The following is a 14,657-nucleotide window of genomic DNA, read 5'->3' as shown; positions in this document are numbered from 1 at the left end:
TCTGAAGATCTTTGGAATCCCCACGACCATGTGAACTCACCCACACACCCACACACCCACACACCCCATGGCTACCCTCGAATCGATACCACGCTTCCTCCTCCCGCGGGGACCTCTCCTCCTGCGAGTGCAGCCCCGTGCATTCGCTCAATTCCCCGCTCCGGCAACCCACCGCCGCCATGCCTCGTCCATCTCACCAAAAGGCCTCTCCGAAGAGTTTCGAAGACGGCGAGAGGCACAGCAGGCCAGAGGCACGCCCGTGATACCCCAGCCCGATAAATATCGCCCGCCCTCGCACAGCAAACGCGCGCCCAATCGCCAATTGGAGAACAGAGTCTATGGAGCGCCTTTGTCCGAGGAAGACCGCAAGCGCATGGCAACAAAAAAGTACCCCAACATGATGAGTCCCGAGGGCACCTTTTCGCACTGGTTTTTGCATAACCGCGCAATTCACCTGTGGATCACAATGGTGTGTTTTGCGTCATACTGCTCTCTATACAACCCCCGCTGACCCCACTTCGCAGGGCATTCTCGTCTCCCTCGCAATAGCCGCATGGTACATGGATTTTATCTCCAAGACTAGTTTCGGCCATTTGCTTCCTACGCGCAAGGACTTTATGCGCCACCCTATCGAGTCGTCCTCGCGTTTTGTGGAGGTTTACAAGATGCACATGGAGCACACGTCGCAAATGTATCAGCAACAGCGGCTGAAGAAGGCGGAGGAGATCGAGAAGAGGAAGCAGTATAGGCTTGAGAGGCAGAGGGAGGCAGAGGAGAAGGGAGAGGAGTATGTCGAGGACCCGAGGTATTATGTGGGTGAGGATGGTATTCGCAGGAGGAGGGTTAAGAGGTGGTTTGGTATCTGGGAGTGAGGGCGGGGTTTGCCATATTTTCGGGCATGGTGAGACTCGGCATCAGAGTGGGAGATGTTGAGGGAGCACTGCGCCGCGGCAGTGGGTGGTGTTGGGCAGTCGTAGCGGAAGACGGGGATGAGTGGGGAAGTCAAATCACAGACTGCGTCAAGCAATTCTGTTTCAAGAAATGTACGTTACGACATGTAAGATATAAATTATTAAGCCTGTGCAGCAAACTATACCTGCACTTCTCCATCAAAAACTCTACTCTTCGTCATCCCTATCCTCCCTCCAACCCTCCCACACCTCATCCCCAGGCACCATCCCCAGGCACCATCCCCTTCTCCACCCCCTCCGCCCCACAAAGTTCATCTACTTCTCTCGGCACCCTCCAATTCCTCATCCCCTCCACCCCCGTCGCAAACACCATCATAAGCCCCGCCTCCGTATGCCACCCAATATGACAATGAAACGCCCATATTCCCGGGTTATCCCCCACAAAACTAATTAGCAACCACCCGTACGCCTCTACACTCGCCGTATCCCTTCTCAGCGGATTCGTCATGTCGAAATTTTGCTCGTGGAGGGGCGAAGGAGGATACCCATGTCCTTGAGCTAGCACGAAGAACTTGTAGCCATGCAGGTGAAAAGGGTGGGCTCCGTCGTCGAAGTTTTGGATCAAGAGGGTGATTGTTGATGTGGGAGAGGTGGTTTGATAGGTTAGTTGCTTCTCCCGGGATACCAAGGGTGAAAAGCCATCGTGGAGTGTTTCTGTGCTGTTGGTGGTAGTGGAGGAGTAAGAGGAGAGTAGGGTTTGAAGAAGTGGCGCGGTGCTGTTTATGCGGAAGGAACTGTCGTTTAGGTAGCCTCGGGTGAGGCGCCACTCGCGGGTTTGGAATGAGGAGCGGAGGTAGAGCGTGTGGTCTGGGTCGATGGGGGGTGCTGCGATGGGGATGGTGGGGACGAGGAGGGAGGTGTTTAGATCGCGGCATTCGACATCGATTATTTCCGGCCATTCTTTGCTTTCTGGTGCTGGAATTTGTTGGTCGCCTGTGTTGAGAGGGGGAGAGTAAGATAGTACGGCTCGGACTTCCTCTTGCAACTCGGGTTCTTCGTATGCGAAGCAGTGCGTAACCATTCTCGCTCTGATCCAATACGCCCCTTTTTTCCCCAGCTCTTGCTTTGGTGGATTGAGAATGATGCTATATCGTTGTGCAGGACTAATGTTCAGACGATGAATGCCCATCGGTACAACATCCGTACCATCGACTTCTGTAACAAACACCTCATGCTCATCAATCTGCAGCGCGAACTCTGCGAATGCACCAACGTTGATAACGCGAAGTCTTGTCCTGGCCTCTGGAGAAACATTAAACACCGCATTACGCCGATCCGTAGCATCGCATTCTCTCCCCGGTAAGTCATCGCACTTGCGTGTTCCCCGCCCATTGATAAGTGCAGCCTGCGGAACAGGCTCGTCATTTTCGTTTCCAGGTGCCAAATATTGCTGCAGTAAAACCGAAGAACTATCGTAATAATGATCTGAAAGCATGACCACGCGGTCATGGGTATACGCCATCTTTTGCAATGACTCCCCCTCGTTTCGCCCGTGGATTATCAGCGGGCCAACCAGTCCATCCGACGCTTGCATGCTGGCGTGCGAGTGATACCAATATGTCCCTGATTGACCTGAGACATGGAATCGATAAGTGAATGAATGGCCAGGCGCAATAGGACATTGTGTCACGCCTACGGTGCCGTCCATCCAGTTTGTCCCGTTTTGATACAGGCCATGCCAGTGAATGGATGTTGCGTTACTGGCATGATTATGAATATTTACGACGATTTCGTCGCCTTCGTTGCATTCAATCAAGGGCCCGGGGAAGGTGGCGTTGATGAGTGTCATGGGGCGGTAGACACCGTCCGGGTTGAGTGTGTGGTCTGAGATTATCCATGTGTGTTCGCGTGTTGTAGGTGGTGCGTTGAAGTTCCATCTTGGAGAGAGGATGTAGTCTTCTTCTGGCCGGAGACTTGTTGTATTGGAGGCCGTGAGTGATGTCTGAGGCGAGGGTTTGCTTATCAGAACTTTGTGTGTGAGGACAAGGAGTGTGCATGTTAGGAGAATGACAACGAAAATGGATTTGATCCAATGCCGTCGCCTGTCATATTGCGTATTTCTGGTCCCTTTACTCCAGCCTTGCCCTTGCTCTTCTTCTGGGAAATCATCGTCGTTCATATCATCGTATTTAGAGTCGTGTAACAGGCCAATCTGCTCCTGCATCTCCCGCGGAGCCGTGTCGGACATGTCCTTCATGTGGAAACTCTGGCCGTAACCCATGGTGAGTATCTTGCCAACTCTTCCTCTCCAGTATCTCGGATATGGAAAGGTCCTGTTAACGTGTAATGCAAAAACGTCTAGCATTGCTAAGTCGAGTCGAAGCAAACCAATAACCAAGGATCAGTTCATCATATTTCCCATGGTCCCTAGAATCAGAAAACCGAAAATCCATGACTTCCCTCGCCCCCGTACGAAATGCACAGGGATCCCCACTCACATGTCGTTCAAGGCCCCTGACCAACTTTCGTGCGCATGTCATGTTCTATCTTTTGTGTGCGTCCTCCAATACCCGCCAACTCCTCTAGTCCAATCAGCCCCGCACGTTCAAATGCGGGATCCACACAAAGCTTGTCGACCTTCCTAAAAAGCTTGGCCTTGTGTACGCATGCGAGCCGCTTATTCTAACCGTATGCCACGGGCGAATTATCAACATGTTTATTGGCTCTGGTGATATTAGCACTACTGCAGGAAATATCCCAGTGCGAGCCGATTGATGCCGTGTGACCAGAAAGATGGAAGAAAAAGACAGGCGGCGTCCGAACTTTCTTGAGATGTTTGTTGGGATCCGAGGTTACTCTCGGTGGTATTTCTGAGTAAGTATAGGGGTCCATGAATATGAAGTAGTAAACCAAACCCTGACATACTTGACAGATCTACATTGTCACCATGAGAACTCCGTTCATCCTCTCGCTGGCCCTTTTGGCGAACTTGAGCCCCGTCTCCGCCCAGACAACGGTCAAAGGCAAGGCATTCGACCGCATCGCTATAATATGGCTTGAAAACACAGACTACGATCTCGCAGCCGGCGACCCAAGCCTAGCATGGCTCGCGAAAAAGGGCATCAGTCTGACGAACTACTTCGCCGTCACACATCCCTCCATGCCCAACTACGCAGCCGCGATATCTGGTGACTACTACGGCATCAACCACGACAACATGGTCGCCATTCCTTCCAACGTCTCCACGCTGGTTGATTTACTGGAGGCCAAAGGAATCAGTTGGGGCGAGTACCAGGAAGACATGCCATCTGTTGGCTTTCAAGGAAAATCATATCCAAACCCTAAAACTGGAGCAAATATGTATGTACGGAAACACAACCCAGCTGTGTTATACGATTCAGTAGCGCAAAACACGGACCGGCTAGCCAAGATAAAGCCATTGACGATGTTCAAATCGGACCTGGAAAGCAACAAATTACCACAGTGGATGTTTATCACTCCTAACATGACCAGCGACGGTGAGTCCGCCGCAAGACCATGCTTTCAGCACTCTTGAATAGCTATACTGACAAAAATTCCCAGGCCACGACTCCACCGTCACAGTCGCCGGAACCTGGACCCGAAAATTCCTCGAACCCCTACTAACCGACAAAACCTTCATGAACAACACCCTCGTCCTCGTCACATTCGACGAAAACCACACCTACGGCAAGCAGAACCGCGTCGTGGGCATCTTGCTCGGAGACGCCGTGCCCGCCAGCCTCGTCGGCACAACCGACAACACGTATTACAACCATTACAGCGAGATTTCCACCGTGCAGGCAAACTGGGGTCTCGATACCCTGGGCCGCTGGGACGTAGGCGCAAACGTATTCAAGTTTGTAGCTGCGAAGACGGGGGATGCGGTGCGAGCGTGGTCTGGCAAGGTACCGCTGAGTAACATGTATTTCAATGCTTCGTATGCGGGCAAGCTGAACAACAAGAATACGTCTGTGCCGTGGCCGGTGCCGAATACGGAGGCGGTGTATGCGGGGAGGAGTGTGTTGCCGGCGATTGCTGATGTGTGGGGGAAGCAGGTTGATCGGTCTGCGTATACAACTGCGCTGGAGATTCCAGATGGCATGCATCCTGAGGCCGAGTTTAAATAGTGGGATATTCGAGTTTATATATACAGAGATTGATGATCGGTAGTGTTTTTCCACCATACACCCAATATATTATACCGCCCATTGCCTGCGAGCCGCAGCTTTGGTTTCCTCTTTACTCTTCACGTTCCTCCGCAGCACAGCACCCACGATCTGTATCCTACACACATCTGCATACGCGCCCTTTCCAATCTCCTCAGACCACATATCCGGATGCAAAATCGTATACTCGGCAAGTTCCCCATCTCCTACTTGTTTCAGCTTTTCCAGGAAAGCGTCGTGTCCAGGGTCGGCGGTCGGTATCGCGACGCCGGTATATACAACGATGATTCCGTTCGAACTCAAAAGTTTGATACCTTCCTCCACAATACGAATCGAGATGTCTAGACCAAACCCCGCGCCACCATCTGCATATATAGGCAAGTCCTTGCCATCGACGCTAGAAGCGATGTACGGCGGATTACTCACAATGAGATCAACACCTCTTCCCTTTATCTCCTCGGGCAAAGCAGCATAGAGATTTGACTCGGAGAAATCAACCTGCACTCCTGCCAGTTGCGCATTGACACTGCCCAAGCTGAGTGCTTGAGGATTCAGATCCAGACCCAACACCTTGGCCTGCGGGTACGTTCGTGCCATGTGGATCGCCCCGGCGCCAGATCCGCAGCATACATCGATGACCGAGCTTGGCGCTTGCGGGAGATGCCGCGGTACGGTCTGCAGGAACGAGATAAAGAGATATGTATCCGGGCCGAAGAATACGGAATCTGAGGAGGCGGGGAAAGAAGAGTGGATGTAGTAGAGCGAGGTAGTGTCCGAGTCGTGGTTTAGGAGGTCAGGTAGGTAGAAGTTTGACACGCGGATGGTGGAGCGGTAGGTTTTGTTGTTGTTGTCAACAATGGCTGAGGCTTTGCATAGTTGCTCGAAAATTGCATCGGGTATTATGTTTTTCAGTGTTTCTCTGAGAGTACATTAGTCTCGGTTTAAATGGGATTCTTCAAAGTGCATGACGGAATTTACCTTGTGCATGATAAATTCCACCCAAAGAAATCTGACGCAGTCTGCGCATCTTCTGTCGAGACATTCGAGCGCCTTTTTTGGACTACTCTGCCTTGAGTTTCTGGCGAGGGACATACAAAGACGTAGTTTGATTTCGCCAAGTGCTGGGTGAGTCCCTGGAAAGCGGTCGATTCCGTCATGACCGCTAGAATAATGCAATTATTGTTCCGTGGAGGAATTTACAACACAACGTGGGCAGAGGCGCGGCCGTTTTGTCTAGACCGAAGCGCGTGGTTAAAATGAATGGCATGCAGACAGGCGCACTACGCCGCGGAGCGTAGGACGAGTCAATGTGACGTCGAGTTTCTATATTAGACTGCAATGACGAGGTTTACTTTTATCCTGCTCGCGTCTTGGCCTACGACAACGGAAAATCATTCTCGGAAATGTGATGCCGTACAGAGTGAATGCGAATGGGGGGAATGCAAAGAGCCTCTGCTTTTTTTGAGTGATGATCGCGCTAAACCAGTATATAGATGCTAGTACGTGCAAAACGGACAATGTTGGTGGCAGAAATAAACATTTTGTGCATTGCGGGGTGCGTGCTGGCTAACCTCATGTCGTCTAGCTTACGATCGTATGGGTCCGTGATGGTATTGACAGAGCGGGTACCAGCTGAATTGTACACCGTCACCGTTGGCAGCATGATTTGCGCGGCGCATCTACCCGCAGATGGATCTTCCGCCACATCTGGGCCGACTATGGAAAATAAATGTATAACATTCCCCGATGGCCAGCTTGGGGGTCCAGTTGTACCTGTAGACATTACAAACCACAACACTGCCGCGCCACAATGTATATTCTTCAAACAACTACGGCCGTTCTGATTGCATTCCTCGCGATTCTTGCATACAATGAAGTTTGGAATCGTCTAGCGAGAACCTGGCCTAGGAGAAAAGACTTGGAAACACCACACAGTCCTACCAGACCTATTACCAGCGACATCAAGCCATTCATTCCGGATCCCAGTTTGAACAAGTCTCTGGATTCCGTTGAACCTGATGTCATCGACGAAGATTTAGCGAGATTCAAGCAGCTCTACTACAAGCTACACAACCTGGAGTACCATCCTGAAATCATACCCGAGTGTCGCGGACTGCTTTTAGAACTACTCTCGTCGACGATTGCCGACGCAATCAAGGAACCGGACAACACCATTCTATCTGTCGAGCGCTTTTCACCCGATACTTTGAAAGACTTTCTCGCAGCAAAAGATGCCGATGTCACTAACCGATGGGAGGAGTACCTGGCTCGGCGACGAGGTGGAGAACCGCGTGAGATGTTCGGAGACAAAGAGGAGGCGAAATGGTGGCTAAAGCAAGCTGCCCCTGTCAAATATGTTGATGGCGCTTGGCTCGGACACATCAATAAGATGAGCACGCCATTCAAGTACCGTCAGATCACCAAGAACGCTTGGCAGGTTATGTCAGAAGAACTAGGAGACGGGGATATTGCAAAGAACCATGTCCATGTCTACCGGGAGTTGATGGAAGACATTGATGCCAGGTTACCTGAGGCCGATTCGCAAGATTTCATTCATCCCCGTCATAGATTGAACGAAGTGCGGTGTTGGAAGGCCGCCATGGCCCAACTTACGATATCTCTGTTCCCACATGACTTCCTGCCCGAGGTCCTGGGATTTAACCTGGCGTACGAGAGTCTGCCTCTCCATTTACTGAAGACCGTCAAGGAACTCCGTGAACTGCGCCTGAATCCGTATTATTTCGAACTTCACATATCCATTGATAATGCAGATTCAGGCCATGCTGCCATGGCCCTGGATGCAGTGTTAAACTATATAAAATTAGTAGCAGATGAACAAGGCGAAGAAGCAGCTCATGTTGCTTGGAAACGTGTACAAGCTGGTTACATTCTCGCCGAGGGCTTACCTACGACACCCGAGAGCCCGTCACTCAAATCAAAAGTCGAGGATTCGTTTCCCCGTACCGACACGGAAGCCCAAGTAGTAGCCATCTTTACAGCCAAAAGCTCCGTCGCCCACAAAATCCACTGTAACAGTCGTCTCAAAATCGGTAGACGCTCCCTCATAGATTGGCTAGAGCCAAACGCCTTCAAAGACCCAACATGGCAGCGAGACTTCCTCCACGACCTCAGCAACTGCAAACCCTGGGTAATCAAAGGCCACAGCGCCCAAAGCCGGCTGATCAAAGAACTCTCGTGGGAAGGTAAAATGTTCGGCAGCTTCACCGAAAACGAAGTGGGCATCGTCTCCGCCTGGATCAACGAGCTTGCTTCCCCACCAGCCACACTCGCAGCTTCGGACCTCCTCGATGCAGGAAAACAAGCCTACTACTGGGACTTTACCGGTCAAATCTCCGAACCCGATGATGATAACAATGTCGACGATGGCTTGCGCGCAGAGCGCTTGGACATTCTTACCCACTACCCGATTTTTCGCCCGCAGCAGCATCTCACGGGGCGCCTGTCGAGCGATCTTGCGATCGACTGCGTGCCGAAGTTGGACTTTTGTAAATTGCATCTAGGCAGTCTGCTCCCGCTGTGGTTCGCGGCGCCGGCGCTGCTCGAGGGCCTGCCGGCCGTGCCTGTCCGCGCGGCGAGCACGTTTGGATCTGCTGCTGTTCGTATTCTGCGGTCTCAAGCTGGCTTCAGCGCCGAAGGCGCGGGTGTAGCAGGCATGGACGAAGTCCACCGAACTGATGATGGCGAGGCGGTTGGCATCGTGGAACTTGGCCTAGAGTTGTGTCTTAATGCAGGCTACCAGCAGCCGTGTAATTTGCGCGAGGCAGTGTCGCTGGGCGAGCCCGAGTCAGCTGCTTTTGCGGAATGGATGGTTGCGACGAGTATGCGGTGGCTAGTGCACCGGGATGCCCTTGTTGGTATGGCTTGGGCGTTTATGGAACTGCACGAGGCCTGGACCCAGTGCAAAGGGGCGGTCCCGTTGTTATCTGCCAAGAGCATGGCCATCTTGCAGGAGATTGCGATTAGAGAGAGGAAGAATCTAGAAGTGTGTAGGAGCGAGATATACCAGCATAAGCAGCGTCGGGCGGATTTTCTCCAAGGAGTTGCAATAGGCAGGCAAGCCATCGAGTCATGTTTCACAAGAAGTCACTCAAAAGGTAAGATAGATGGATTTTCAAAGATAGGTTGAAGAATCAATTGATGCCTCGCGCAATGCCAAAGAGCCAAAGCCAGTGGCCCAAAATAATATATATACGAATTCCACCACAAACTGAGCTATATACAATCTCCCACACAAAAATTCATTTACAATGAAGGTACCTCGCCAGGAGCCGAGCAAAGAAGGCTCTACTTCTTGAGGGTAAGGAGACCGGGCCTGTAGGGGAGACGGTCGTAGTCGCCGCCAGAGTTGGGGGCACGGCCCTGGTACAACAGCTGCAGGTTGCAAGGGTCGACGGTCATGGTCTCGTCGTTGGTGACCTTGACAAGATCTCCGTGGGAGATGTCGTTGGTCCAGGTGGCACCGCTGTTGGCCTTGCCGGCGAAGGGGTTGCTCTCGGTGGCAGCGTTGGGGGTCCAGCTACCGCTGAGGCTGGAGGCAGTGAAAGAGCGGAAGTAACGGCCGCCAGAGCCAACAGCCTCAACGATCATGAGGTAACCGCCACCCTTGACGGTGTAGACCTGAACAGCCTCGAAGAGGTTGTTGGTGCTGTCGCTCATGATGACGGTGGAAGCAGTGCCGAAGCTGCCAGGGAAGTTGGCCTTGGGCATGCTGCTACGGTAGATCTTGCCGTTGTCACCGGCGAAGAAGAGGTACATGTTGATGGCGTCACCAATGACAGTCTGGTCAATAGCACCAGTGCTGCTGCCGGAGATCTTGCCAGAGAAGAGAGTCTGGACACCACCCCAGCTGTTGGGGTTGGTGGGGTCGCTGGAGGTCCTGTAGGAGAAGGTGGTAGGTCCCCACTGGTAGGCCAAGACCCAAATGTTCTTGGGAGCGAAACGGAAGAGGGTAGGGGCAACAGCAGTGAAGGGGGTGGCGGTCTGGGAAGCAGAGGCCATCTCGCTGAAGCTACCGAAGGGGCTGAAAGCCATGGATCCGTACTTGGATCCAGTGTCGTGGTCGGTAGCATAGACAATGTGCTTGCCGTTAAGGCTGGAGATGGTGAAATCCTTCAAGTTGGCCCATCCAGACTTGGGCTGGGCAAGAGCGCCGGAGGAGGTCCACTTGTAAGAGGTGGGAAGCTTGCAGCTCTGGGCCGAAGCAGTGGAAGCCAGAAGGGCGACGGCAGCAGCCGAGAAGCTAAGGTCGGGAACGAAACGCATGTTTGGTTTTTTGGGGTGTTTGGTAGTTGGTTGGTTGAATGAGTGAATGTGATGCTGGTGAGCTGGATGACTATTAGAACGAGGGCATGTATAAGATACTTATACCTGGAGCGATGCTGTCGGGCCTACGAATCAGAAGGCATGCCGTGTATCACGCCTTGCCCACGTACCGCTTGAGGGTTGGCCGATTCAGGACTGGGCTCGGGAACCTAGATCTCCTGAGCGTGGAAATTGATCATCCACATCATGCGTCTACTCTCGGTATGGCATATTGTTCCGTTGTTGTGGGTATATTAAATTACATGATGTTTCAAGGGAATTGACGCGACTGCACGGACGGCAATTCTCCGTAATGCGGGGAACGCACGGCAAAGGGCACGTAGGACTGCAGAAACAAGTGAGGCTGGGCAATTCCTTAATCTACTACTATATGCATGCTTAAATCCTAATGCAGGTATGTGCTGCACCCCATTCGCCTAACCCGCTAGCTTGGCGACTATGTTTTGACGTCGACGTCAATTCGTCTGATGTATGACCGGCCGACTACGTACCAACACTGCGCTAACAAGCAGTCCTGTTGGCGTCTCTTGCGCCGAACAAAGAAACATGGCCTGCTGCGCTGATTGCCAGGCCCCAATCTCGGCGGTATTGCTCCAAAAAGTCCCACCGGGTGTTTACTAGAATCCGCGAGTGTTCCTATCCGATGCTAGTCTCTCCACTAGAGCGAAACGTCAACACGCGATGAAACACCCGGTGGCCGGAATCTAGAAGCATGGGTGCCAGTGGCGCAAAAGTGCCACCAGTCGAAGGGCTGCCTCCGCTGCGCCCACAAGTCAAGACTTGGACTTAGCGGGTTTGAGGTTTGGCATTGCTTGATTGATGCCGCATGGACAGCTAGGGCGCGAGAAATTGTCCCTACACCGACGTCAACTGTGCTCTGCGCCTTAATCACGCAAAACTGCAAAACCACAATTATCGTGCTACAGCAGGGAGCCGCTGTAAGGAGCCGCCCAAAGGACGCGCATCTGCAGTTATGAAAACTATAACTGACGCAACACTCTCCGGCCATAAGCAAGGGCACTTTTTTGCCACTAAGCACTCTCAACTCCACTAAACAACATTCACTGTCAGTGGCCAGCAAACACGTGGGAGGAGGGTCAGCTTCTAGATCGACTCGCGGAATTTGTTCGGCCGCACAGATTAAAGAGTAGCGGTAACCACAGCGCTTGGATTGTACGCAGTACTTAGCCTTGCCAAGGCGGTTGTGAGCGTTGCCAATGTAACTCGGCCCACCTACCAAGCCCATGTCTAGAGTAAGGAGCATGCTGGACAAAAGATGCTCAAAAAATGCTACTTTGCACACCGGCTTTCGTCTCCCAAGGAGCAAATTGTTTACCACCCAACCAACATTAAACAGTACGTAAAAAAGTAACTTTTGCCGATTGCGCCCCTGGTTCAAAAAAAGTGCCCATATCAATCTCTGAACAATCCATCAAATATTCAACCTTTGAACCTTTTTCCCACACCGCTTGGCACATCTCCACTATTACACCGATAGAACACTACTTACAAATCTTCCGGAGTTCGCCCGCCAATGCCCGTTCCTGCGAGGTTGGGTGGGTGGGGTGGTGCAGGTGGATTCTCCTCTATCCGGGGTTTTTCTCCACGTCGGCTTTTGAACATCGCAAAGCTAGTGTAAAGTAGGTGTGGTGCTGGGCGCCCAGAATACGGAGTGGAACCGCCATTTCCCCCCGAACACTAAGAGAGCAGCTCCTAAGAGATAAAGAATGGAAATCCTACGTGGCGGTACGGTTCCCCCATGGGGGCAATGTCGTGATAGGCTTAGGTGCATGCACTCCTGATTCCTTCTAGCTGCGTGATGATGCTAGATTCCCGGCATATGCGCTATCTGCGCTGTACATAATTGAGTGATTACTTCCGACTGGAGGATTAAGTTCGTTCCAGTTAGTTATTGGTTCATTTTACCTGCCAGCCGCTTATGCACTATCCGAATTGCCATCCTTTTTTCTCCATAGCTTTTTCCATAGCTTTTCCCCATTACAGATTAATCCGGCTAAGACGGACTAAGACAACATCCGAGGTTCAATTGAAAACAAACTTGGACCAAGCAAGTTCTAGTTTCGATCGTTGTGACAAATGTTTCTGTTCTTGACTCGAGCCGCCTCGTCGCCTACGTTAAACAAAACATCGCTAACAGTGTAGCATCTCTACTCACCCGCTACAAGACTAGCCTTGGAAATATTTAGACTAGCCTATTAATAGGTGTTTTATACATGCTAGTTGTACATAATATTGCGTGCATCATAAGAACGCCAAACAACTTGCTTGTGCGCCACAAACGCCATTCTAGAATACGCACCGCCAAGACACCCCCCCAGTGACATGCTGCGCACGTGACATCAACTCACGTGTCCCCAAAAAACATCTGTGACAGCTGATGTTACAAACAAGACTGACAGCCGATTGAAACAAGTCAGCAAGTACCGAGGACTCTATTTATGGCTTACACTGATTGTGTCCTGACGTTTTGTCGTTGTTCTGTAACGACCTGTAACGTGTAGCTTACATTTAGACTTTTATGTTATCCCGCGATCGGCCAAAGTTTAAATGATACCGGCGGGCTGGCACCCAGACCAACTCCCGAGCTTTGTTTTCGCGTAGGGTTACTCGGGACGATTTACGAGGTCCCTGGTGTAAGTTACTTACGTTTGTGGCCTGGGGTTTACAAGCTGTCATATAGACATGGTATTGCCAATTATAGTATGGAAGAATTCTGATTCATTGTAGCGGTGGATATGCCTGTTTCGGTAATTTATATATTACTCACTGTACAGTGGTGGTGTGACTTTCTTCATTTGCAGCATTCTGTTAAGTAGGTATCCACAAAGCGCACTGATATTGCAGAATAAGCTCTACCAAGCAAGGTGCGCAAGGGCAAATACAACGTTCCTGCATCATGACCCCGGTGCACTTGGACCTTTTTTTATAACTACTTCAAATCAAAAGAATTGCCGCTAAGGGTCTAGCAAATGCACATGCAAGTATGATGACTGGAATCCCTTGCTGAAAAATGCATGTCGTAATCGAAAAGACCTAGCATCACCCTTGATCTTAATGTTCCGAAAAAAATCCAAGATGAGAGCACTCAGTATAATGAGTTTTGCCACCCCTATCGGTCAGACTGATCCTTCGTTGGTGGAAAAACCTCACCGAACTTCATGGGTGTCCGCAAGCTAGAAGTAATGCCTAGGATATAATCAATCAGATATCTGAAACACAGTGAGCACGTGCACATACTCATGATTGTATGTTCCCCTATATCCTAGTGCCTGTCGCACCACCAACGAGGCTAGTAACTTTTGCGTGTCCAATATACACGGTTTCCAGTCGCTTGTGGTCGATCTTGGTCTTGCAAGTTTCTGCCTGATCATAGGTAAACACCATCATCACCCTCATCTTGCGCTGTGGTGCCGTTGGTGCCCTCTTCCCTCGTCGCGCCGTTCGTCGCAGCAGGTGCACTTCCATTCGTTTTTCCGTCTTCTTCCTTTGGCTTCCATGGCAGACCTCGCACATCCTGTACCTCGTGCTTGATGGCTTCTTTCCTCTCTTCAAACCTCTTCATAACCTGCTTGTTTTCCAGAAGGGCCTCGTAGCAGTCCTTGTCGTCATGTTCGCGCGCAAACTCCTCAAGTTGCTGGTTGCTTGATTCGAGATGCTTGAGTTGATTTGTGAGTTCCGAGTATTTTGCGTAGAGCGATTCAACAGAAAGGTCTTCTAGCGCTTTGGAGAACCGTGTGAAGGAGATGGGAGCAGCGTCGGCAGACATGGTTGATGTGAATACAGAAAACTGGCCTGGAGTTGCAGATGTGCTTCTAGGTTTGAGTATCGTTGTAGAAGTGACGAGCGGTCCGTAGCTCTTTGTGCAACAGGTTTTCAGTGAGAAGATGCGGTGGTGGCGGAAGTCCAGAGGTAAAGCTGTTCTTGCCCGAAAGTTGTGGTGGGGTAGCTGACGCCATAACGATTGACCCCACTTCACTCACAATTGCTGCAGTGAAGGGTGATTACCAGAAAAGCTGTAGAGACCATGTCTGTTTGTGTTTGATAGTTGTTGATGGATATGGGTGATTCAATGACCTTTGCGTTGAGTATATAACTTGAAACATTTTGTTTATCTTTAAATCATGGCACTTTGGCGGAGTGGTTAACGCGCTGGCCTGCTAGTCCCATTCGGGAAAGTCAGCCAGTTCCTTCGGGA

The 14,657-nt window shown here is 51.1% G+C and overlaps 8 protein-coding genes across 8 annotated transcripts; 3 read left to right on the top strand and 5 right to left on the bottom strand.

Moving 5' to 3' along the window:
• Positions 1 to 67: 67 nt before the first annotated feature.
• On the top strand, positions 68 to 872 carry COCCADRAFT_33130 (uncharacterized protein; the record flags this gene model as incomplete). Its single annotated transcript, XM_007709859.1, has 2 exons — positions 68 to 469; positions 525 to 872. 2 exons carry the CDS (start codon positions 68 to 70, stop codon positions 870 to 872), a joined length of 750 nt encoding a protein of 249 aa, XP_007708049.1.
• A 289-nt stretch (positions 873 to 1,161) lies between these two features.
• Positions 1,162 to 3,090, bottom strand: COCCADRAFT_85108 (multicopper oxidase; the record flags this gene model as incomplete). Its single annotated transcript, XM_007709906.1, has 1 exon — positions 1,162 to 3,090. The coding sequence occupies one exon, from the start codon at positions 3,088 to 3,090 to the stop codon at positions 1,162 to 1,164; it is 1,929 nt and encodes a 642-aa protein (XP_007708096.1).
• A 768-nt stretch (positions 3,091 to 3,858) lies between these two features.
• Positions 3,859 to 5,059, top strand: COCCADRAFT_84975 (uncharacterized protein; the record flags this gene model as incomplete). Its single annotated transcript, XM_007709905.1, has 2 exons — positions 3,859 to 4,429; positions 4,494 to 5,059. The coding sequence occupies 2 exons, from the start codon at positions 3,859 to 3,861 to the stop codon at positions 5,057 to 5,059; spliced, it is 1,137 nt and encodes a 378-aa protein (XP_007708095.1).
• Positions 5,060 to 5,128: 69 nt separating this feature from the next.
• COCCADRAFT_33127 (uncharacterized protein) lies at positions 5,129 to 6,255 on the bottom strand (the record flags this gene model as incomplete). Its single annotated transcript, XM_007709858.1, has 2 exons — positions 5,129 to 6,017; positions 6,077 to 6,255. The coding sequence occupies 2 exons, from the start codon at positions 6,253 to 6,255 to the stop codon at positions 5,129 to 5,131; spliced, it is 1,068 nt and encodes a 355-aa protein (XP_007708048.1).
• Positions 6,256 to 6,908: 653 nt separating this feature from the next.
• Positions 6,909 to 9,245, top strand: COCCADRAFT_85168 (uncharacterized protein; the record flags this gene model as incomplete). Its single annotated transcript, XM_007709904.1, has 2 exons — positions 6,909 to 8,442; positions 8,497 to 9,245. The coding sequence occupies 2 exons, from the start codon at positions 6,909 to 6,911 to the stop codon at positions 9,243 to 9,245; spliced, it is 2,283 nt and encodes a 760-aa protein (XP_007708094.1).
• A 158-nt stretch (positions 9,246 to 9,403) lies between these two features.
• On the bottom strand, positions 9,404 to 10,381 carry COCCADRAFT_85007 (glycoside hydrolase family 62 protein; the record flags this gene model as incomplete). Its single annotated transcript, XM_007709903.1, has 1 exon — positions 9,404 to 10,381. One exon carries the CDS (start codon positions 10,379 to 10,381, stop codon positions 9,404 to 9,406), a length of 978 nt encoding a protein of 325 aa, XP_007708093.1.
• Positions 10,382 to 11,099: 718 nt separating this feature from the next.
• COCCADRAFT_22780 (uncharacterized protein) lies at positions 11,100 to 11,705 on the bottom strand (the record flags this gene model as incomplete). Its single annotated transcript, XM_007709839.1, has 1 exon — positions 11,100 to 11,705. One exon carries the CDS (start codon positions 11,703 to 11,705, stop codon positions 11,100 to 11,102), a length of 606 nt encoding a protein of 201 aa, XP_007708029.1.
• Positions 11,706 to 13,829: 2,124 nt separating this feature from the next.
• Positions 13,830 to 14,228, bottom strand: COCCADRAFT_1466 (uncharacterized protein; the record flags this gene model as incomplete). Its single annotated transcript, XM_007709821.1, has 1 exon — positions 13,830 to 14,228. The coding sequence occupies one exon, from the start codon at positions 14,226 to 14,228 to the stop codon at positions 13,830 to 13,832; it is 399 nt and encodes a 132-aa protein (XP_007708011.1).
• Positions 14,229 to 14,657: the final 429 nt, after the last annotated feature.

This window comes from Bipolaris zeicola, assembly GCF_000523435.1.
Source record: "Bipolaris zeicola 26-R-13 unplaced genomic scaffold scaffold_12, whole genome shotgun sequence".
In the NCBI taxonomy this organism is placed as follows: Eukaryota; Fungi; Ascomycota; class Dothideomycetes; order Pleosporales; family Pleosporaceae; genus Bipolaris; species Bipolaris zeicola.
Note: the sequence above shows the minus strand (reverse complement) of the source record. Positions and strands in the feature narration are given on the sequence as shown.